Source organism: Thermobia domestica, chromosome 9 (assembly GCF_964235325.1).
Source record: "Thermobia domestica chromosome 9, izTheDome1.hap1.1, whole genome shotgun sequence".
NCBI classification, from domain to species: Eukaryota; Metazoa; Arthropoda; class Insecta; order Zygentoma; family Lepismatidae; genus Thermobia; species Thermobia domestica.
In genome coordinates, this window is record NC_137462.1 from 68,986,709 (window position 1) to 69,010,691 (window position 23,983).

Here is a 23,983-nt window from a genome sequence, read left to right on the forward strand (position 1 = left end):
TATTAAGATATTTATACATGAAATATGAAGAACTCAGACAAAATTTTCAAAATATATTCGAAAAAAAAAAAAACCTCCCGAGAGGAAACAATCCCTTGTGAATTTTTCCCTGACAATGACATACACAACATTATAAAGGTTGTTAATTAAATATTGATTTATGAAATATAAACAAAATAATTATACAGACGTTTTCGAAAAATCGAATCCACTAAACTATCTTAGATCCTAGGAAGAAAATATCGAAGAAAGAAAACGAAATCTCTGAAAGAAGTGCAACTCACCATATTATTACGGGGCGGGTCCACCTTTCGCCCTCAGAACAGCTTTGATGTGATGTGATGTGATGATGTGTAGAATGGAGTTATTGAAGTAATTAATGGTACGAAGTGGAATATTACACTGTCTGCGTGCTGTGCATCACTCAGTTCCATGAGAGAGACGATAGAGGGGGAAATCTGCACCGAATTCGTATCTCCAAAACGAACCACAGATGTTCAATTATGGTTCAGGTCTGAGAATTGGGCGGACCAGGGGAGTTGTTCAATTTCATCCCGATTTTCCTCAAACCATGTCGCAAGAACACTACCTATGTGAATGGGTGTATCATCATCCTGGAATATGGCGTCATTGCCCAAAAACAGCATCTGCACCGTAGGATGCACATAGTTCCGTAAAAGGGCGACACAACAACGGGGAGTGACACTACCGGTAAGGCTCAGTACAGAACCTACTGAAAACCATGACATTATTGCCCATAGAATCATGTTTCACGCTTAGGCAGAGAACTGCGGATCATATGCTTCTTTTGAAGTCTGCCACGCATAAATAAGGACCCTAAGCATATAGACAGTGGACCTTGTTTCATTCAACCATATCACATAAGCAGTCCATGCTCTACATTCACAGCATCATTGGCATCGTGTTATACTTCGCCCATGCAACCCAAACCCGTATGTCTAAGCCACGTAACTCGTGACAGACTGTGATATTAGACATAAGCTGTGAGGATGCTGCTTGAGTTATTCCGTTACTTGCACCTCAGTCGCCCGATAGTTTTGAGTGGCAATTCAATTGATACTTTGCGTGACTTGTCATTGATGGTTTCATTTCAACTATTGTTCCTTTTCGCCGATGTGTTTTAGCCACGAGTTTTGTCTACACCGCCATCACTTTGGAGAATCCCTTGCGATACACCCAACACATCTGCGACTTTTGTCACGCTCGCACCACATAACAGCTCCAACAATCTGTCCTCTTTGGAAATCAGAGAGGTCGTCCATTTTACACTATTACCATCTGCTCAGTGTTCAAGTAGTGCGTTTCATTCCTAACATATCATCACCAACAGTTCAGCGCTGCGGTCGCTGCCAACCCAAACACATGACATGTTTCCAACTCTAGATGTTCTCCTTACTCTCACAACCATAGAATCCGGATGAAATCCAAAAATCAATTGTTCAGTACAGAGGTGCACATCCTCCAAATTTATGATTCTCCGGTTTGATTTTACCATTCTCGATGAAAAATTTCCCTCTCAATAATCTCATAGGCGCAACTTTGGCTCTAAAACCCGCCTGTGCTCTCCCATGGGTCAGTTTGTAAATAGTCAAATTTTGAAATACGTAAAATCCGTTGAAATCTCGAATTATTTATTTATTTATTTATTTTTTACGTGATCACAATATTTTTTCTGTCTTATCGTCACCCAACAATGAAAGAGGGGAAATACTTTCATGTGCGTGCAGAGCGGAGGAGGTGCTAGTCATAACAGGTAACTTTTTCTTTAACTAGTGCAATGAAAAAGGATATAGTTTTTAAGAAATAATGAGAACACGCCCTACTCCACTTCCTTTTCACTTCGTACTCTATATTGATCTTATAAAATATTATAAAAATTCTCACCTGTTTTCCGGTTAGTTCTGTTCACAGATCTATTTGAAAACGCCTCTACAATTTCCTCTGCTATTTCTTCTGCTGTACTTTTCGCGGCTGAAACGGGAAAAAGAACAGAACTACATCACAAAAGAGTCACTTTAAAATCGCAATGCAGAAATAATAAAGGGAAATAATAATAATTTTAACATTAAAGATCCTTATGAACGTTCAGCATTCGGTAAAGTGCTACGGAGTTTTGGCATATCAATTCTGTAAACCATTTATTTCTCTCCTTACCCGTGCTAGAACATAGAAAGTTGAACAGTTATCTACTGTCTTTCGCTTTCTGCAGAGTTACATATCGATCGCATTGGTAATGCTCAGCTGAAACATCTATTTTTGAAAACGTGCATTGCAACAGGTACAAATGTCTATAATCATCTGAATACATCTGTGTTTGAAATCGGATTTATATGGAAGAGCTGACAAGAAAAATTACAAGTCATGCGTTCTAGTTACACTCTCGACACATTGTGAAAAAAAAAAAAAAAAAAAAAAAAAAAAACATGTTGCAACAACTTTGCAGTGGAAGTCTATGCACCTAGCTTAGCTAACGAGGATCATGGTAATCACTGTGTTAATCGCTCAGTTTCAATTATTTAGTAAAGATGAGAGCCATAAAATGGTCAATAATTCAACCCTAGCATATATTACCAACAACAGTATAAATTTTCATAATTGCCATATTGTCTAATATCGAAATACGAGAGCTAGTATAATGGCGTATGGTTCCAGCTATACTAAGGTAGAATTTTCTGATGTGTTTCCTTATTTATTCTGTACTTTTCTGCTGTGCTAAGTTCATATGCTGAATGTTGCTTTATATGCGATTATTTGTGGACGTAAGTTTTATAATTTGTGTCCTTCGCAGAACAAGTGAGACGGGGATAACGAGCATCATCTAAGAAAATGCTTATATCAAACGAAAACATTTTCTTAAATGTAATGGCAAGTATTGCATACTAGTAGGAATCTCCTCTTGTCTTACAGTCGCTCTCACAATTGAGCGTACACTTTATTTATTAACATAAAAATACACAAAAGACATCTACATATGTGAAGTACGTATTTCAAACTTAAAATATTGCTTCCTGAACAGATCTAGAACACATTAGAATACATTTTCTTCGTAAATATTATTTAAGTAATGAGTAAAAAAAATAAGAAACAAAATAGTATGTGTTTTTGGAGTCACAAAATTGAGCGTACACCCTTGAATACACACTTGAATATTGAGCGTACACATTTGAATATTGAACAGAAAAATGCTCAATAGTTGGTAGCGCCTCCTTTGGCTTTTATTACAGCAGCTAACCTTTTAGGCATAGAGTGTACATATTTGTGGGTTACTGAAGGAAGAATTTTTCTCGACTCTTCTTGCAGAATCCTTTTGAACTCAGTTTTATTCGTTATTTTATGTTTCTGCACTTCTTTTTCTAATTGCCGAAACAAATTCTCAATTGAATTTAAATCCGGAGACTATGGTGGAGTTTCCACCTTTTTGGAGTTTTATATAATAACCACAGTTTGACAATATGGGCAGTATGCTTGGGATCGTTGTCATGCTGAAAATAATACGACCCCATACCAAGCTTATTAGCACTTTCCTTTATGTTATTTTTTAACACTGACAAATACCCGTATTTGTCCATTGTGGTATCAATAAACTCCATGTTACCGACACCAGAAGCGGACATACAACCCCACAACATTACGGAGCTACCTTCGTGTTTGACAGTAGGTCGCAGATTTTCCTGTTGTAGGGCTTTATTGGGTCGTCGCCACACATGCTGCAGTCCATCAGACCCAAACACGTTAAACTTGCTTTCGTCACTGAATATCACTGAATTCCAGAATGCAGAAGGCTGTGAAATGTACCTTTTAGAGAACGCCAATCTTTTACGTTTGTTGACTTCACTTATCCATGGCTTCTTTCTGGCTATGCGACCATGATATCCAGCTCTTCTCAACGTCCTACGTACCGTTTCACACGAAATTGCTTTTCCCGTCTCAAATGCAATTTTTGTGGCAAGTTTTGGCACACTTTGGCGTGGATTTTTCCTTTGCATAACTACATTTGTTTGCTCTCGCTCATTTATAATAGATTTTCTACCCCCCGTCGTTTATTGCGCACTGTCCCTTCATATTTAAATTTGTCAACAATTTTTTGCACTGTAGAATGCGTTTTACCCACAAGCTATCCAATTTGACGCAATAACTTACCTTGCAAAGCGAGTTTCACTATTAAGTTTCTGACTTCAATAGTCTCTTTTCTACCAGTCATTTTAGCTTGTTTTCACACAAAACACCTTCGACGTATTAAGGTAGGTATTGATGAAGCACAACGATCACTGACTAAGGCCTATTGCAATGTTGTACCCCCTCTATAGTCTTGCAATGAAGACAAATACTAAGGTGTACACTCAATTCTGTGTCTTTGTTTTTTATATCCTGCGGGACTTAGTACGCATACGTCCTTCCAAACACAGAAAATTCTTACTTATATTGGCTAAAGAAGCCTCAAACTCTTTCAACATAGACCCATGCTAATTTATCGAAACAAAATCTTATATACCTAGACGTTGTAGTAGTTTTAACATAAACTACAAGTGTACGCTCAATTGTGAGAGCGACTGTACATACTCGTACAACACGATTTACAATTATCAAAAGGGTATGACGAACTACATTAATCGCCACACCTTGATGTAACTGTGATCATTAATCCCATAATAATAGCATGGTGAATAAAAATAAAACAAATAGTCAGCTTCTTTTTAATCATAGGGAACACAATTCAATTACTATAATTTACTAGACCATGTTAAAGTTCTTGAAACAAATAAAACAGTTTGTCTCAATGTAATTCTTAAAAATTTGTTCATTTAAAAATGTGCAGTGATAGGTGTGATCATTATGATTCCTATTACCTCAAACAGAGACATTAAGAAAATTTTATATTTTCTGTGTAAACAAGGAAACAATAATAATAATGCAACAATTCATACAAAGTAAATGCAGCACAATCGAAAACTGCAACAGAAAATGCAAAACAATAAAGATGTTAGTCCTAACTCAATGAAGAAGATACCATAAATTTGCAGCACACCACTGACAATACAATATATTCAATAACCCCTCTATTGACTGACAGGATAGCAGTTGTTAGTTATAGTATTTAATGTTATAAGTAGAGCCTGGAAGTTGAGGAAAAATCCTCTTTTTTACTAGTGCCCGAAGACGAGGCTTAACATATGTTCATTTTGGATCATTGTAGACCAAAAAATGGTGGATTTTATGTCCTTTTTTGCATTTTTTGTTGTTGTTTTTTTATTTATTGGTCTTTTTAAAAGCCTTTCATAGATCTTAACGTATTTTTTGCTCTTCATCTTTCGACAATAAATTTACTGGCCATTAACTCGAATCACCACCACCTATTCAACACCTTTTCTTTAGTAAAGAAAATTCCAATGATAAGACATTCTTCAACGACTGGACTGATAAGACCAGATCTGCAACAATGACAAGTCAGATAAGGAGGCGAAACAATGTCCTCCAGCAAGTAGGGGTGAGGGTGGAGAAGTTTTCTTATTTTAGTTTCTACTTCAAGTTTGTGGAAGGACAGACAGTTAAATCTACAAGAAGCTTGTATTTCTTGAACATTATATTCATTAAATATGTAATTCTAATTAAATTGGGTCTTATTTTTACATCCCTTTTTCCAATTTTTAGGTATTTTTTAGGTCTTTTTATACGTCCTTACTAGGCATTTTTTTAGGTTTTCAACTTCCGAGCCCTAGTTATAAGGTATACCCAACTGAAAAGAAGGCTTCGTCTGAAGCGGCGTTGTATCTAATCGAAAGAGGAAAATATGTTGATAAATGGTGCAGTGTGGTTTTCAGTTTTCACTTGTAGCAAACGACGTCGCCTGTTTCTATCTCACACTTGGGAAAAGTTATTTAGCGCGGTCGGGTCTATAATGTATTCTTCTGGATCAGCGCAACGAGCTGCATCTGCCTTCGTGCGTGCTTCAGAATGGTCCTAAACATGTCGCGGAGGCTTCAAAATGAAAACTATATGTTTTACGTTCACCGATTATTCTGTAGACTAGAAGACGATGACAATGAAAAAAAAAAAATGCAATGAAGAAAGTAGGATGAAACGAGAGAACCCAATAAAACCCACGTAAACAATGTTTGTCAGCATATGTTTAAATAGGATATCAAAAACAAGCACAGAGGGAACCTCTAGAACGGAATAATGCTGCTACAAGATAACGCAAGTCACATGTGGACAAGATGAGTCTAAACTTGCTGAAAACATTTCGTTGGTACATCCTCAACCATTCTCCGTAGAGCCCCAATATTCGGTCTCTTGATAAAGTCCTGAAAGATTAACGATTCATTTGCAACAAGCAAGTGAAGAACACTGTGGAACAAAGAACCCGTCGGCAACCCAGGAGTTTCTAAACTGAAGCCATCCACTTCCTCCTACGCGTTAGGATCAGTGTATTAATAACAACAGCAATTATCTGTAGGGGTCATGTTACACATTAACCGTACTTTACATATTTTGTAATAAACTATTTTTTTAAGATATTACGGTAGTCTCCTTTTCATTTGGAAACCTTATGTTATGACCAGAGAATAGCCAACTGTCAGAACAAGTCTCTGTATATATTAGGTTGATACGAATGAAACACGCTCTGACATCTGGTGGGAAACTCGCCTCAGCAACACAACACATCAATGTTACAAACTTTGTACACGTCCACCAAATAGGACTGAGTACCCAGATAGTCAGGAGGAACACACAAGTATGAGTGACTTTTTTTTTTTTTTTTTTTTTTTTTTTTTTTTTTTTTGCAACTTCAAAGTAAAGCATTCTGCACATCAAGCTGCAGAAAATTTTAACAGTGCATTTGGAATAGCAACAGCGAATTCACGTATCATTCGCCGTTGGTTTATCAAATTTCGTTCCGCCGAAACAGTAATGCAAAATGAATCCCGTGGGCAGTGACGTATGCAGGAGATGGAGTCTGGACGTTCTCCCTGAAATATCAATCTCTGTAAACTTAGTCTAATTTTAGAGCCGATTTTACAAATTTTAATATATTTTATATTGAATTTGGACCTTGCACCGAAAGTCTGCAGGCAATAGAGAAACTGATCTTAGGAATGTTCGCCACCCACAACAGCTGCCCTGTAGTTCGCAACGATATCGATGCTTATTGGAATTCCTTTCAATCACCCCCTCCCCATCCTAGTGCTTTGGGTTAACATCTTAGGAACTACATGTTGACAGTGACATGGTAATGAATATTGTCGGCCAGCCATTCTTAAGTGGTATGGAGTGTATTTGGTGGAGCAGAGTCCTGCTAAAAAAAAAAAAACATACGACCTCTCACGCGCTACAGTAGTAATCCAGGATTCACAACTGTATTCAAAACCTTCGTGTAAGCAACGGAGTTGACTCTGGTAATTTGACGAAAGAAATGTGGAGGCATCACATCGTGTTTAGTGCTCACGATTCTCAGAAACATCACTAAGACTGGAAATTCAGGGTGCAAGACTAGAGATGTGGGTCGGATAAATACCCAGTGGGTAGGTAAATAGAAAATGGGTATTTACCCTTTTTGTATTTACCTACCCAAAAAGTGGGTATTTTACGAAAACTCAATTATTATGAAATTTTAAGAATAATTAACCATACGGTGACTTTTTCTGTATTTTATGAATTACTGAAATTGTAACAAGTATTGCACTACGGATGTTTAACATCAAAATGCATAACATTCCTTAGTTTTATAGAGATTTTTTCAGTAGTTTGTACTGTTGCAGAAATACAAGACCTGGCAACACCACAGCACTGGTTTGAATATCAAAAAGGAAAGATAATCGTTGCAGTTGGTCTCCGCCTTCAATACTACTCTTGTACTGTGCTCTGACTGTTCTGCAAGATGGGATTGCACCAGTTTCTGTCTAAACTATATTCTTTCACTGTTATTTCAACAGGGGGCGCGGTGGCTCAGTGGTAGAGCATTCACCTCCGGTGCTTGGGGTCCCTGGTTCGTGTGGACTTTGTGGTGGACAAACGTCGTATTCGTGGGTTTTCTCGGGGTTCTCCCGTTTCCTCTCACTTTCTTCATTCCACCATTTCACTCATCTCTCATTATCACCGCCTCCTTTAGCCTAACCGGCATAACCGTGGGACGTAAAACTTAAAGATTTCATTTCATTTTTGTTATTTCAACAGTGTTTTGAAAGACTAGAAATGTAACATGGGGAAGAAGGGTCATGCATGGCATTCTTTAAAGCCAAAAACAAAGGTGGTGTTTGCAAGTTCTATAATAAAGAATATAAACTTATTATTTGAAAAAAAAAAAAAAAAAAGTATTTTAAGTGCCCAGCTCATGTGAAACGGCTTGAAGTGCTTTTTCGAATACCGTTGCAAGTACATCATCTGCGAAAGAGATAGCTGATTTATTAGAAATAGACAATGCTGATGCTTCAATGCTAAAAGAAATCCCTGCACCTCTATCGCTGGGTTCATGTGCAATACAACTACTAGTTCTCATTCAGGTAAATAATTGGGTTCTTTGTCACCATTTGTGAACCGCATGGATGCAATCACAAACGTAAGCTGCAAACAGTATAGTATAGCTTAATTTAGTAAGGTGGATATTAACCCTTATGGTACCAAGGGGGTGTTCGTAGAAGCCACAACCAATTGCTTTTCGGCCCGAACAAAAAATTCAGCATTGTCACAAGGAATGTTAAGAACAGAATTCAATTGCATTTCTTTCTCAGTGACTATTGGTTTACCTTTCAAAACCCTACAAATAGGAATGGGTTCACGAACCTCTCTCCCCGTTGGCAAGGCATGCACTTGAGAGTGCCTGAAGCTTCAATGTGAGCTGTTATATATATATATATATATATATATATATATATATATATATATATATATATATATATATATATATATATATATATATATAATGTTACATACACCTACAGGGCAGTGTCCAATCGATGTGATAACACCTGGGAAAAGAACAACCATCAACAAGAATATAATTTAATAAAGCCTTTGAATGAAATTGAGACTTGAATGAAATAAATATTTCACCCAAGAAATATAAGAAAATGTAATGCAAACGGTTCTATACCGCCACGGACACCACCACAAAGATTACATTACATTACACTGAGTATTGTTGTTGATGATTATTCTCTTCCCAGGTGAGGTGCTTTTACCTCGATTGGGCACTATAAGTATACCTGGTAGATAACATTTATTTTATTATATGACAGCTCACAGTGAATCTTCAGGTACCATCAAATGGGGTACTTAGGGGGAACTAATGGCAACTTGAACCTCATATTCATGCGCAGGATGTTAAATTCATATGAAATAGACACCAATATCAAATTTCACTTTGACCCAAAATGGGGATGGCAGTGTCACAGGCCACCAAATGGAGTCTTAGGGATTTTGGTGTCTTTGGAGTGTAATTTTTTATTCATTCACGAGTAAAACTATAAAATAATAACAAATTAGCCCCGTTCAGATGCGGTGCAGGTTTGCAGACAGTTTTGACCATGGCGCACCCGCGGTACAATTGTGGATATAATATGTTATTCTAGGGTTAACGTGGCATTTTAAACCTATTTTTTCATATTTTTTCTCGGAGAACTTCATAGGTAAAGAGATCAAAATATTGAATCGAATTTTTTGAAAGAGGGAAATTGTGGGGGTTCGCTGTTACATTTTTCAGACGAAGCCCTCGAGTACACCTATACATACATCTAAGTTTTAACATCGATCAAGCCTGAGAAATAATTCACATCACTTTTCCGATTTTACGTCATTGCTCATGAAAAAAATCAGAGTTGAAGCATAAGGGATTAATGTCTCCTGGGGGTACTACAAGGGGACCCACTTGTCATCTAAAGATTGATTTGGGGCCATTTTACTATCTTACCCACCTATGCCCTTTCTTCACCAAGGTGTGAACGGCTTTTAAACTTAGATTCGTTTCACCAAGACCTAAAAAATGAAGAAATCATAGTATGACTTCAAGCCTTAGCTTAGGTTGTACACATAGTAATCGTTTATAAACCTTATTTGTTTAACCCTAGGGTGACTTTAAATGTAAAGTCTACGATGATTCCGAATTGTGTGATGATTCCGACTCTGATCTTAGGGTTGATTCTGAGTAGGACGGTAAAATTTGTTGTCGTTTTATAGTGCTCCAAATATGGTAGAGGTTAATTGCTGCTCTATACTGAATAAGTATAAATATTACCTTCACTGAGTTACTATACAGCTTACCGTTGTTCATCACATTAATATTTTAAATATGCTATTCCAATAAAATACTTTCACAAAGCATTAGTGCTAGTAAAAACCTCATTTAGTAAACACTCGAAAAAACAGGAATTCGTTATTTAAGTGTTTTACAAACTGTTATTCCTCATTTTATGGATAATTTTCTCTCAACGGCATATTTAGTAAATAATTTGATCGACCAATTCATTTTTAGTTACTTTGATTATTCTGCAACTTTCCTAATCATACAATTACGTCTACAGAATAGCAAATTGGGTAAATGTGTAATTTGTTTAGTTTCTAAGTATTTTCTAGGTTATTACTTACTAAAGCCGAGTTTCTTTACTTTGATATAACTATATCAAAAATGTAGTTGTTACAATGTAATTTCTTAAACAGATTAAATTTATTAGTTCAGTAAACCAGGAGTAAAAGATAAGAAACTTATTGGTATAATTCTTTGCATAATTGACAATTCAATACATCTCTATAGATAAAATACCAAAAACAACATTATTTTGCGTGAAGAAAGTAACCAGCTGTATCTGGAATATCAGTTCAGTTTTCCTAATTATCAAAAAAGTTGTTTTTCATCTGTACTATTCATTTTTTTAAGGTAATGATATATATATATATATATATATATATATATATATATATATATATATATATATATATATATATATATATATATATATATGTATAATAAAAATGTTGCAAACTTTAGATCCTCAAAATAGGAAAGTAATTATTAATAATTAATTTTCCGCCATTAATATATTTGGCAAACCAAAAGAAAACGTGTTTGTTTATTTTAGTAATAGAGATCCTACTGTTATTTAAATAGTTTAGTTAGTGTGTTCATCGATGATTTGAAAAACTGAAGGTATTGGAAGATAAAAAAGATGCACCAGACTGAGAAAAATGGAGAAGCAGTTTTATTAGACGCGAACCTAAGGAAGAACCTAAATTACGTGTCATTAATACAGGAGCTGCTGGTAGACAGAATACTTAATAATAGTCATTGGTTTGGTGACAACTGACTTCACTTTTGTTAGTCATCGTTATGTTCTATCATAAATTTTATATTTTCGTGTTGGTTTGGTCCACTATCGAATTCTACAGCCTAGCTGATTGGATGTCTCAGGGGCACACTAAGGTAAAAGTTCATGGGATAGAATGGACAATTATTTTCTGCGAAGGGTAATAGAAGGAAATCTAGTATCAGTAGAAAGAAAAATGGTGGTGAGTAGCTAGGAAATCCGTATTCTGTTACTTAATAAATATCAAATTCATTCTTTAATCACTAGAAAAAATGATTAGTTAAGTGGTTATTTAATATTCCTGTTGCAGGTGATACAAATTACCATTATATTTTTCATTGACAACGATAAAATCCATTTATGGTTAATTAAAACATAAAATACCCACTAATATACCCATTTTGGGTAAATACCCGGGTATTTACCCAGGGCATTTACCCGCTGAAATAAATACCCAGGTATTTTACATCCCTATGCAAGACATCTGGAGATCCTCATGCTTTTTAGCTATCAGTATTGTTGTTCACCTTCTGGTCCTGGACAAAGTTTTTCTCATTGAAGAGAAGCAGAACATTCCTGCCTCCGGGCAGTTCAGCTTGTTGAAGAGGCGCCTGATTCTGGTCGGTCGTTTCGCCCTGGTTCTCTCGAACAAGAGCTGCTTTTCCCGCATTACGGACGACTTGAACGAATGTTCTTATGAGCCCCATATCGGAAGACTGCTTCGTCAAACTGCAGCCCTCTGGCGTGCGCCCGCATGGACTTCTCAGGATTTATCGATGGGAGTTTGTACATAACAGACGAATTCCTCTGCGTTCTGATAATATCTGAGTGCTGACAATGTCGTTTGCTGTGAGAAACTGGCCACATCACTCTTGACAGCTATCTGTTTTCTCCCGATTTTGAAGATGAATGATCGGATGATATCCAGGAATACATCGATCTCTGAATTAGTTTCTCCTGTAGCCAAGGAGACTATGACAGCACACTTCTTGATATCCTGTTAGACTAGGTTCTTCCATGTTTACTTGGAAAAGAAAGAACGTGAAATGAAATCCTTAAGTTTTATGTCCCACGGTTATGCCGGTTAGACTAAAGGAGACGACGATGATGAGAGATGAGTGAAACGGTGGAATGAAGAAAGTGGGGGAATCCCGAGAAAACCCACGAGCACGGTGTTTGTCCATAACAAAGTCCACACGGCGCGAGAAGAGATCGAACCAGGGACCCCAACCACCAGATGTGAACGTTATACATTGAGCCACCGCGGGCCCTTTGAAAAAGAAAGGATTTCTAACTACGATGTACAAGATACTGTGTTACCTATAATAAGTGTTTTCAAATACCTGCCGCACCCGCCAGGGACATATGCAAGTGGTGGGTTCTGGAGTTCCTTAATTTTTGAAATCTCGATTTTTTTCTCTGAATTTAATCTAATTTTAGAGGCGATCTTACAAATTTTAATGTAATTTATCATCATATTGAATTTGAACAGCGTTCAAAAACTGTAGTTCCCTCCCGAATTAAATTCTCGCGTACGTACCTAGCACCCGGTATATACAAAAATCACGTGTTTCCTGAAAAGATATAAGACTGAGTGCTTCAACCCTTCTTAACGAAATTCTGCGCATACCACTGGTGTGAAGCTTTTTACATTCACCCATTTGTTCATCCTTTTTTGGACATTTTTTAAAAATGTTTTCGAAACTTCTCAGCCTTCGTTCTCAAGCTTTAGTTAATAGTCTAGGAATAAATTCGAGTTCTCTCTTAACCAAATCCTAACTATGGGCCTACCCACAGTCTTAAATCACCTACCTCAAAATTCAGGTTACACCTTAAGTTCAATGTGAGTTTGGAGTGCTGAGCGAATAGAAACTAAGAAATACAGTCTGTAAAATACAATTGTATCTTTTTCCTTCTATAGATCAAGATATAATTTTAAAAAATATGTTCTACAAAACAGATTTTGGCCTATTGAAAATGTTTAAAATAATTATGTTACTGCTAAAAGATGAACCCCGGCAGGGGCGGATCAAGGACGGACTTCTGGGGGGGAGGGGTTGTAATACTACTACTTAGAGCTACTTTTAAGAGCTCCAAACTCTGGTATGGGTTTTATTTATATATAAAATTTAAATAAAAAAAAACGTTTCCTCTTCTGGGAGGCGATCGCTCCGATCGCCGTCCTGGATCCGCCACAACCATGATCATTTTCCAGTTTCCTGAAAAATTAAGGTCTTGGAAACAGGTTCAATCCCTCAAGTAGATCTCAAATTAAAATTCATCGTAACTTTAAAATTCACAACGTTTGACAATAGATGGCACTTTTAAATACCAACTCAGAAGGATCAACCTCCCAAAGAGAATGATGACCTGTTAGAAAGTCTGCGGGAAGCACCAAATAATTAAATAACTAAATTTCATGCATTTCCTAATCTATTTGGCATATACAATGAAATGAACAGATACGTAACACTAATATTGTGTATACTCACTGCCTTTCGAAACTTTTGTTTTTAAGTATTATTAGTAGGTTGTTGGGTCTCTCTGACCTTCGTTTATGTGAAAAACTACAGGCAATGGCCTGTAATTACTTTGTTTATGATTACGTGAGATAAGCTACCCTGCGCATAATCTACATATTTCAGAGAAGGAAATTGGGATGTTTTGAAATAATAACAACAATAATAAAAAATATTTTGTAATGTGAAAATAATTTAACTCACCGGCAGCAGTATATAATATTGTAGTACATGAAGAAAGTTTCATCAATCAAATGTTAGTTGTCTACATATAAGAGAATATTATATATATATATATATATATATATATATATATATATATATATATATATATATATATATATATATATATATATAGATGGTGATCAGAAAAATGGAAACACCTGAACGAAATTGCAACTTACCACCTTTCGCCTTCAGAACAGCCTTGATGCGACGTGGGATGGAGGCATAGAGGTCGTGAATGGTAGCAAGTGGAATTTTACACCATTCCTCGTGCAGGGCATCGGCCAGTTCTGTGAGAGAGGATGAAGGTGGAAATCGTCGCCGGAGTCGTGTTTCCAAGACGGACCACAGATGTTCAATTATGTTGAGATCTGGGGATTGGGCGGGCCAGAGGAGGTGTTGAACTTCATCCCGATGTTCCTCAAACCACGCTGCAACAACGCCAGCTGTGTGAATGGGTGCATTATCATCCTGGAAGATGGCGTCATTGTCCGGGAACAACATCCGGACCATAGGATGCAAGTGGTCTCCTAAAATTGCGACATAATCGTTGGCAGTGATTCGTCCGCTAAGTGTGATCACAGGACCAAATGAAAGCCATGATATTGCGGCCCACAGCATCACCGAGCCGCCGCCATGTTTCACAGTTGGGCGGAGACACTGCAGATCATAAGCTTCTTTGGGCGTTCTCCACACAAAAACACGACCCGTCGTTAGGAATAGGGTGAAGGATGACTCATCGGACCATATCACACATTTCCAGTCCTCAACGGTCCAAGTTGCATGGTCGCGGCACCATTTGTGGCGTGCGAAAGCGTTATGGTCCCTGATGATCGGTTTGGCCCGTGCAACACCACCCCGTAAGTTCATGTCATGTAATTCGAGGCGGACTCTGATTGTCGAAACCGGGTGGGGGAGGTGCTGATTGAGTTCCTCCGTCACTTGCTCCGCAGTGGCACGACGGTTTTGCGTGACAATGCGCTTTAATACCTGGCGTGACCTGTCACTCATGATTTTCTTCCGCCTACTGTTCCGCTTCCGTGATGTGGTTTTCCCGTGTGTTGTGTAGGCCGTCATCACCTTCGACACTGGCCCACGCGACACACCTAACACAGTAGCCACTGCCGTCACACTCACTCCACATAACCGCGCACCAACAATTTGCCCTCTTTGAAAATCTGAGGTGTCTCCCATTTTACACTACCTCCGTCTGCTGCAGTCACTGGACACTGCGCCTGACGTAGTATGGAGACCGACCTAACACACCACCACCAGCGGTCCGGCGCTGCGTTGCCACCTACAGGTATTTCCATTTTTCTGATCACCATCTGAGATATAGATAGATAGATAGATAGATAGATAGATAGATAGATAGACGTGGATCCAGGATATGATCAAGGGAGGGAGTAACCATAGTTTGCCACTTTATCTAGTGTAAAGAAAGTAGGATTGAAGCCCATTTTATCCAGTGTATACCTCAGCGTCAAGGGAGAGGGGGGCTATATATACCTGGCGTTCCACGTATATATAGTGCGTTCCACGAATAACACTAAGGCCCATCTAAAGAAACCACGGCAGATAGAAACACGAAAATTTTTGTAACCTTCAAGGGACATAAAAGACAACATTACGGTGATAAGAAGAAGAACCCCCTGAGGTGAGCTGAAGGGGTTACGGGGGTAAGTACAAAATTTTAAATAGCAACCCCATCGTGTGCTATTTCTTGACCCCATATTCTTGAAAGAACCCCCATTTTTACATTCAAAATTCGATACAAACCGTGTAAACCACTTGTACTCTCCCAATTTTGATTTTACACACCCAGACTAAAAATCCTGGCGGAATCCCTGCTTAACTGTCGTATTACAACTCACTGTATAACCACTAAAGTAACACAAGTATGACAATGAGAGGATGTCGGGAGAAAACAAGAAATCATAAAATGGGCTTATTGAGAAAATCGAATTTCCTTAATAGCCTTGGTCATTTTTAAGTTGGAGAAGGCGATCGGACGGCACCGTAGCTATCTCTAGGAAGGCCCCGCCATAGAAACTTGGCAACGCACCGCGAACGTCCTATCGGCTGTAACATTTGCCCCTCAGTAAATGGTAAAAATCGCACGCTGTCAGTAAAACCCGTTGGTATTTAGATGCTGTAAAGTGTCACATTTATGGGAATTAGAGGACAGAATGCCAGATAAATGTATTATGGCTGGGTGTCGAAGTAATTATGTGGGTAACCAGGGCAAGAGTGAACGCCGGAGCAAGAGTGAAAACACCATTTGCGGAGAAGTGGCAACGTCGGTAAATAAGCGAATGTTGAAAACTAGTTGGCCATGACACATGTCAGAACGGAAAAGGAAAGGAGCCGTGTGCGTGCAGTGCAGTGTGAAGAGCAGCAGAGTGGAAAGTTTGTTTTAGAAGGAAAGTAGTAAAAGATTCGTAGGTCATGTCACAGTATGTAATGTAGTTTCAGTTGAAGGTACAGGACTGGAAATATTTCATGGAAAAGCTGTATCGGTTCGTATTTCTTATCAGTAGTACGCAAGAAGAAAAAGTGCTTAGACGGGGGATGGCGCCCAATGATTGGAAGATTCCTGAGGCGGGGCAAGAGTGTATGGGGCAAGCGTGAACGTTCACTCTTGCCCTTTGTGGTATAGTTGGGTAAAGAAAATATAGGAGCCAACATGTAGCATTGAGTAAAAGAAATTTGCAAAGGTAAGAGAAATTGGCGGCCATAGACCACTAACAAAACGTTTGCATTATCGTTTAGAATTTCACAGCCTGAGCACATGCCATACCGCATGGGAATGTCGACAGGCAATGTTGCGCGGGAACACAAAAGAAGCTAGGAACAGCAAACAAGTAATTCCCATCAAAGTCATTCAACCAACCACAAAGCATCACTCATCAGTCAAATAAACCTGTACCGGACGACATGCATATGCCCTGCCAATTCTGTGGGGAACTATTTTTCAGATACCCCAAACGTTGAAATGTAGATTTTCCTGTATCATATGCAATGAGTGGTCTCACGAACAATATTCCAATTTTAAACAAAGGAAGTCTATGTACGTATGTGACCACTGTGTACGTATGTAGCACCGCACGTAACATTTTTGAGACGAATGTTGAACTGATTCCTCCTATTTTCATATTTTGTCATTATAACATGTAGGACATGTTACTGTAACTTTTGTTGGCAGTTCCATTTGACACAATGTGTTTGGCATTTTATAACTTCCTGTAGTTCCATGTAACCAGTACATACACATCTATGATTCAACGTGTTTGTTGGCGTTTATGTCTACGCTTCTATGTTTTCATTCGACTGTACAGTGTTGCTCCAACCGTTGTTTACCACATGGGGCTAGAGTAGAAAACTTTTCCTTCGCCAAAACTTGTTATTCCTCTGTATCCTCTGCTTGCTTTGTCGCAATTAGACTATATATGTTATTAGAGATAACAAACAGGCTTTCACATCAAGGAGATATTGCGTCTTTCGCTGTCACTATTACACCGCAATTCTTTGATTTACAAAAAGAGTTCACTCTTGCCTGGTCGCCCATACCGAAACAATTACGGAGGAAGAATATATAGAGTTTCCAATTTCCAAATGTTTCATTCTCAAGCGAAATACTGGATGATCATTACGAATTTGTAAACAGTAAAGATGATATTAATAGTTTGTTTCTTGAGATTCTAAACAAAGACTATTTGAGCAGCGTTACATTAGATGATTCCGTATTTCTGAACATTTGTGGCTGTGTGTGTTTTAAGACAGCACACAAACTTAACTGAGATGCGTGTAATGGTATTTTAATACACAAAGAAGAATCAAACTATGATTTCACTAACCTAGATCGAGGCAAATTATCGGTACCATCAGATTTTATTGTAAGAGTATGCAAACATGTATTTGTCATTATGCAGGTGTTAATATCTAAAGAATATGAAAAGTTCATTTCAAACAAATCAGAAATTCGTCTTTCATCGCTGAAGTGTATTAGGGAGAAGCAGAGACAATAACATACTTGATTGTTTGTATAATATTGTAAATCCATGCCACCACGACTGTGAAAAATTGGCAGGAACATTCTTTCTGTTATGTGTAATATTCTTTTGAATAACTATTCAAAATTAATGAAGCAATCTTTGTAAAAGAAAAGACTAAAAAGCATGCGACCAACCTTCAACAGATCTAAAATTCTGTCAATCCTGCCCAATTTGTATAAATGTACTGTATATGTATTATCTACAACACTTATGAATATGGAAGCCCAAAGAAAATTTTCTAGGGGAACATCTCCCTGGCTACTATATTACGTTTGGTATTTTTTATTTGTATTAAGAAAATTGTAAGAAATTTAAGTTGTTGTTATAATACACACATACATTTTCGTGAGTCAAGTGGCACCGGGCTCCCTGCCCCCACCTTCGGGCGCCTATGTTTATAAATACAGTGAAACCTGTCTTTAGCGGAATCGAGCGGGACTTGCAAAAATTTCCGTTAAAGTCAGGTTTCCGCTTAGTGGAGGTAGACCTTTCCTTATTTAAAAAAAAATACATGCTTATAAAGGGGCATACTGAGAAAATATATTGCTGTACGTACATTGTTCGATTACAGTGCTTCTTTCTTCTACGAATAAATACACAAAAAAATTAAAATGAATACAAAATATACTATGCACACGTTTTCTTTATTTTCTAATAGCCAAGTAGGGTTTTCTGTGTACATTGCTGTTTGGCTGCTTGACTTTCCGCATACACTTTAACCTGAGACATTATACTAAGTGAATCAGAATCATTTTTCTGTAAGGCAAATTTTTGCAGTTCCTTTAAACTTCTGAGAGCATCTTGATATGTATTTATTCTACACTCTTCTTGGAACTCGGTATCGTATTCCTCTTCTTCCTCTATCTCGTTTTCTTCTTTCCGACATTCCGTATGATTCTTGATTAAGTTGAGGGGATTAAGGACAATTTATGAGGGTGAATATGAGTAGTGGTTGGGGAAGGTCTACACTGTCCAGAAATATTTAACAAAAAAACGAACATTTTATCGCAAACAGTATAATGTATATGTCTCACAAAATGTCTAAACATCTTCTAAACGCTGTAGTACGGAACTCAGAATTTTCCGTTAAATGTTTATTTTTCTTTCCGTCGTCCGCGTAACACAGTTTCCGCTTAATGAAGGGACTTTTTACACGTTTTGTTCTCCAAAATTCATGGGACCGTGAAATTTACCGTTTAAGACAGTTTTCCGTTTAATAAAGGGTCCGTTGAAGACAGGTTTTACTGTACTTATGTAAATGTATATAAAACTAGAACAGGAATTTATGTATATATCATTGTCACTCATACAGATAGCCTCCGTGCTGAAAAGGATGCTAAATTTCAATTTAATTGTCAATGTAGAGATATTAAGCCTATCTTGCTGTTCATTTACCCTTTCTTGCTTTGGCTTACATGCAGGGCCGTTTTTAACCTCCCCGGCGCCCTCGGCATTTCAAATTGTTACACCCTCACTATTTCCAGAGCGCCCCGCTCCACTTATTACATTGCCAGTTTTGGTTCGGGAGGGATTTTTCCCTTTTCCCTTTTTCCTTTCCTTGTTTTTGCTCTTTGGAGAGTCTTTCCATTATCCACCACTTATGGACCCGCCTTGGGCGCGTTTTAATAATAATAATAATAATAATAATAATAATAATAATAATAATAATAATAATAATAATAATAATATAATCAAAAGTATATTATAATTGTTGTTTTCTTTTTTATTATTATTTCATCATGTTGATGTTCAGTTTATCATATTGAGTGACAAGCTAGTAGTTTTAAGTGGACGGAGGTTGCATTTATAGGTTTCTCGTAAATTATTAAAATTAAAAAGTGCAAAAGGAATCATTTCCACAGTCTCAGCTTTTGTTCGCAAATAGCAGAAAACACGTTTTCCCCCCTAATATTAGTACAGTTAATATTTTGTTTTCACCCCCCAGTTATCCTCAGACAACTGTCCTTAAGTATTCTTATTTATCAAGTAATATAAATCTACTTTCAATAAACAAAAGTACAATTATACGTATCATATTTACAGTAGCCGCAGAGATCTAGTTTGCAACCAGGTAGCTCGACCAGAACAGAAATGACGTTTTCTGCACCAGCATATTTTTATTTCGCTCTCTCTCTCTCTCTCTCTTTTTTTTTTTTTGCCCTTCAATTTTTTGCGCCCCCAAATCTTTTGCGCCCTAGGCACGTGCCTAAGCGGAGAAGCGGCTCTGCTTACATCTTTCAATATAGTTTGTATTCCTATTTTATGAGTACTTGTAATTTTATGGATGGATTTTATATTCTTCTAGTCAATTTGTTATCATGATCCTTGTACTTTAAACATACTTTGCTAATTATATTGTATTAGTCAATTACTCTTTGATTACTTATTATTAGAAAAACAACCTGCAGAAAAAGATAATGTCCCGTGTTGCTCGCGATGGACTTCGAGTGGTGTGGGGAACAGCGTTGCCACACCGAAAGTCGGGCTCTTCCTAAAGACGGCTATGATGGCACCTATGTCCCACTTCTGCTCTTGTAAATACCACTGTTGAAAAAGAAACTGGCAGAAAAAAAGTTACTAGGAACAGTGAAAATTTCGTACATTACCAAATTTTCATGAGATTCCTTTTTTCTCTTCCAAATATACTTCATTTATGAGAAAAGAAGAGGAGGAGAAAAGTACTAGAATTGCTGGTGGACGTACTAGAACACTAAAATATTAGAAAAGGTACTAGATCTAGTACGAAAGTACTTGCGGTGGTCACACTGGCAGTGACTTGTACTATAATAGGGTTCTGCAGAACCCTAGCAGAAGTAGTGTGACGTAGGTAGGGACTCGCCCACTTTTTGCACGGGGGTTTCAAATTACACCACGGAATAGCACACAGATAACTACCCGGAGTAGCAGACGACATCCAAGTATAGACCACCCCTCAAAAACCGAAAATGGACTTATCCGTGTCGTTGACCTTTCCCCGCTATCCCTGTTTTAGGGTTATTCTCGTCATCTGTGAGCTGCAGTGATGCCAGTTGGCGGGAAATTTCCCGTAAAATGGGAAATTCTGAGCACTGCCGGGAATGCGGGAATTTTTCTTTAAAATAGGATGAAAACGGGAAATTCTGACATTCTCAACTTTTCTGGAAGTTTTATCATTCATTCATTTTTTTCTTCTTTTGCTGTTCTCTCTCTCTCTCTCACATGAACAATTCCTTCACTGACTTATCTCAAGCAGGCATATAGCCAGCACAAACGACTAGTAAAGACAAAATGAAACAAAAAGGGTCTGGTACTATGGACTCCTGCTGCGATCTGACCTGATCTTTCCGCTGTGCTACCCTTCCCCTTGCACACGTGAGATTGGTTTATTGTTTCGAAAACAAATGGGTACAGTTGTCTGGTGGTCTGTGTTTTGGCACGCACACAGGTGTCACTGCTATGTTTCAATAATGAAAGGAAATTTCAAACCCATCCGATACATATAGGAAAAAGCGAACAGAGGGAGACAAAAATTGTAGCGGGCTAAGTTTCCCGCGTGGGGCCATTGTAAAGAGTAAATCTTATGATAATGTCATATACATACTCGTAGACCATTCCTACCTGTCCTTATCACTTTTTAGCAGGAGCATACACAGGATGTCTCAAATGATGAGTAAACTCCTTAAGAACATCAACTGATATCAATAAACAAGAAAGAAAACAATACTTCAAACTGTTATCATTGCTTGTAGGCCTACATCTTTAACTTGTTTCATGCGGAACTTGTTTCGCGGTAATTTATTATTATTATTTTTTAAAGATGAGCGAGAGTTAAGGAGCGGATAAAACTAGAGATCTAATAAGGAGTGGCTTTCGGATCCAGAATCTAATAGGAGTTACAGTCCGTGTCGGGAATCGATATCAAAGTTAGGTAAAACTCCTGTAACGTCGAGCTCTTGTAAAGTGAGCTTCAGTATCATAAAAAAAAAATTAAGCATCTAGTTAATGTAATGCAATAGCAAAATACCTTGGCTATTGCTATAGCTTTTTTCTCTTAGCAAGGAACAAGTAATGTACAGCAACACAAAGATTTTCTTAGAACCAGAAAATTGTATTGTGTTTCTTTGCCGAACACAACATTCGCTTCCAAACAATAAAGAAAAACATGGTGTTCGTTAAAAAACAAGTTCACAGTGTTCTTGATTTTTTTTAATATTGTGCCAGCATCTTTGTGATATTATCATGCATAACTGTAAATAGTGGCTTCTACGTTACGAGAATGAGTTCAACTGTAGGATATAGGCCCTCTAAAATGATATTTTGCAAAATTATTTATCACTAGGTGCTATAAGTTGCATCTATTTTAGTTGGCGGGAAATTTTGAGTCTAATCGGGAAATTTAATGGTTTCGGACGGGAAATTCGCTGTTACAAAACTGGCATCACTGGTGAGCTGTAATCTATACAACATACAGTGGAGTTGTCACGAAAATCCATGTTTCTATTAACAGAGCTTAAGTATTATCCGAGCTATAACCCAAACAACAAAAAATTAAAAACTAGTTAGGTTATAACGACAAGTAGTCTGCAGACATTTGTTTCAGCGAAAAGGCAAAAAGTAAGCTCGAGTAAAGACCCCGCCCGACGTTGCAACACTTCAGTGAGCGAACGTGAGCGAACAGTGAGCTAATTCTTCAATGACTTGAGTTTCAGTTTGACGGCATGGATCTACATCGAACAGCAAGGCAACAACGGCACCAGCTGACATAATGTTTCGACGTCTGCGCCATATGGCGGCCAAAAACGAGCCAGCTTGTGTTTTAATTATATACCTATCAATGTCATACCGCATTTTATTTACTGTATTATAGCTAATTCCTTATGTATGTATGTATAATTATATGTACTGTATGTGAAATAAAATAATAATGTAATGAAGAGAAAAATAAACAATAATAATAAATACTGTACAAAATTATCTATGTCTCCATCCGTATTAACAGTTTTTGCTTGGGGGCGCGGTGGCTCAGTGGTAGAGCGTTTACCTCTGGTGCTTGGGGTCTCAGGTTCAAACCCTGCTTTCGCCAAGTGAACTTTGTGGTGGACAAACACCGTGTGCGTGGGTTTTCTCGGGGTTCTCCCGTTTCCTCCCACTTTCTTCATTCCACCATTTCACTCATCTCTCATCATCACCGTCGCCTTTAGCCTCACCAGCATAACTGTGGGACGTAAAACTTAAAGATTTCATTTCATTTTATTTCAGAGTTTTTGCTTATCCAAGTAGATCCGGTCCACATTAGCTCGGATAATCGACACTCTACTGTAATTCTTCAACACTATCTTTCAGACTGTGGCGTGACTTCTGAAGTGTAGAAACCATTGTACATTAAATAATTTTATATTTGTGTAAAAAAAAAAAAAAAAAAATGAAAAGTTGTAATAGGAATAAGACAGATATTCTATTATTTCAATTGTTACAAGTAACAATAATAACATCTCATGAAGAACTTATGATTAGCAATTTTCCACACGTTTAACTGGGTGACTGTGATCAGTACATTAACTTTGAACCAGTGGCGGATATAGCTCGGGCCAGGTTTTCGAGTGACAAAAATAATTTAAGCTATTATTTATATATTTCTGGAAGTTTATAATAAACACATGCCTATACTGGGTTCTGGTTGGCCCCGTTTTACTTTCTAGATCTCCAACTGCTTTGAACGCGAGTATTTCTGACGTTTTACATTATCTCTTAATTCTGTCACCGCTTAAGTGTCTTTTTCATTTGTTTCACAACGCTAGATCATCAAAACACAGCTCTATCGGGAAACAAACCCGGTATAAATGCATACTACATTTCAACTAATAATAATAATAAAAAGGACAAGAACAAA

General features: G+C 37.6%; 1 protein-coding gene across 8 annotated transcripts in view; it reads right to left on the reverse strand.

Annotated features, from left to right (window-relative positions):
• LOC145694723 (uncharacterized) overlaps nucleotides 1-23,983 on the reverse strand; it is a 629,124-nt gene that overhangs the window by 18,729 nt on the left and 586,412 nt on the right. For all 8 annotated transcript variants that reach the window (XM_081771270.1, XM_081771268.1, XM_081771269.1 and 5 more), the window contains one exon: nucleotides 1,906-1,992. In XM_081771270.1, the coding sequence (XP_081627396.1) occupies nucleotides 1,906-1,992 (87 nt within the window). The remainder of the gene's footprint in view (nucleotides 1-1,905; nucleotides 1,993-23,983) is intronic.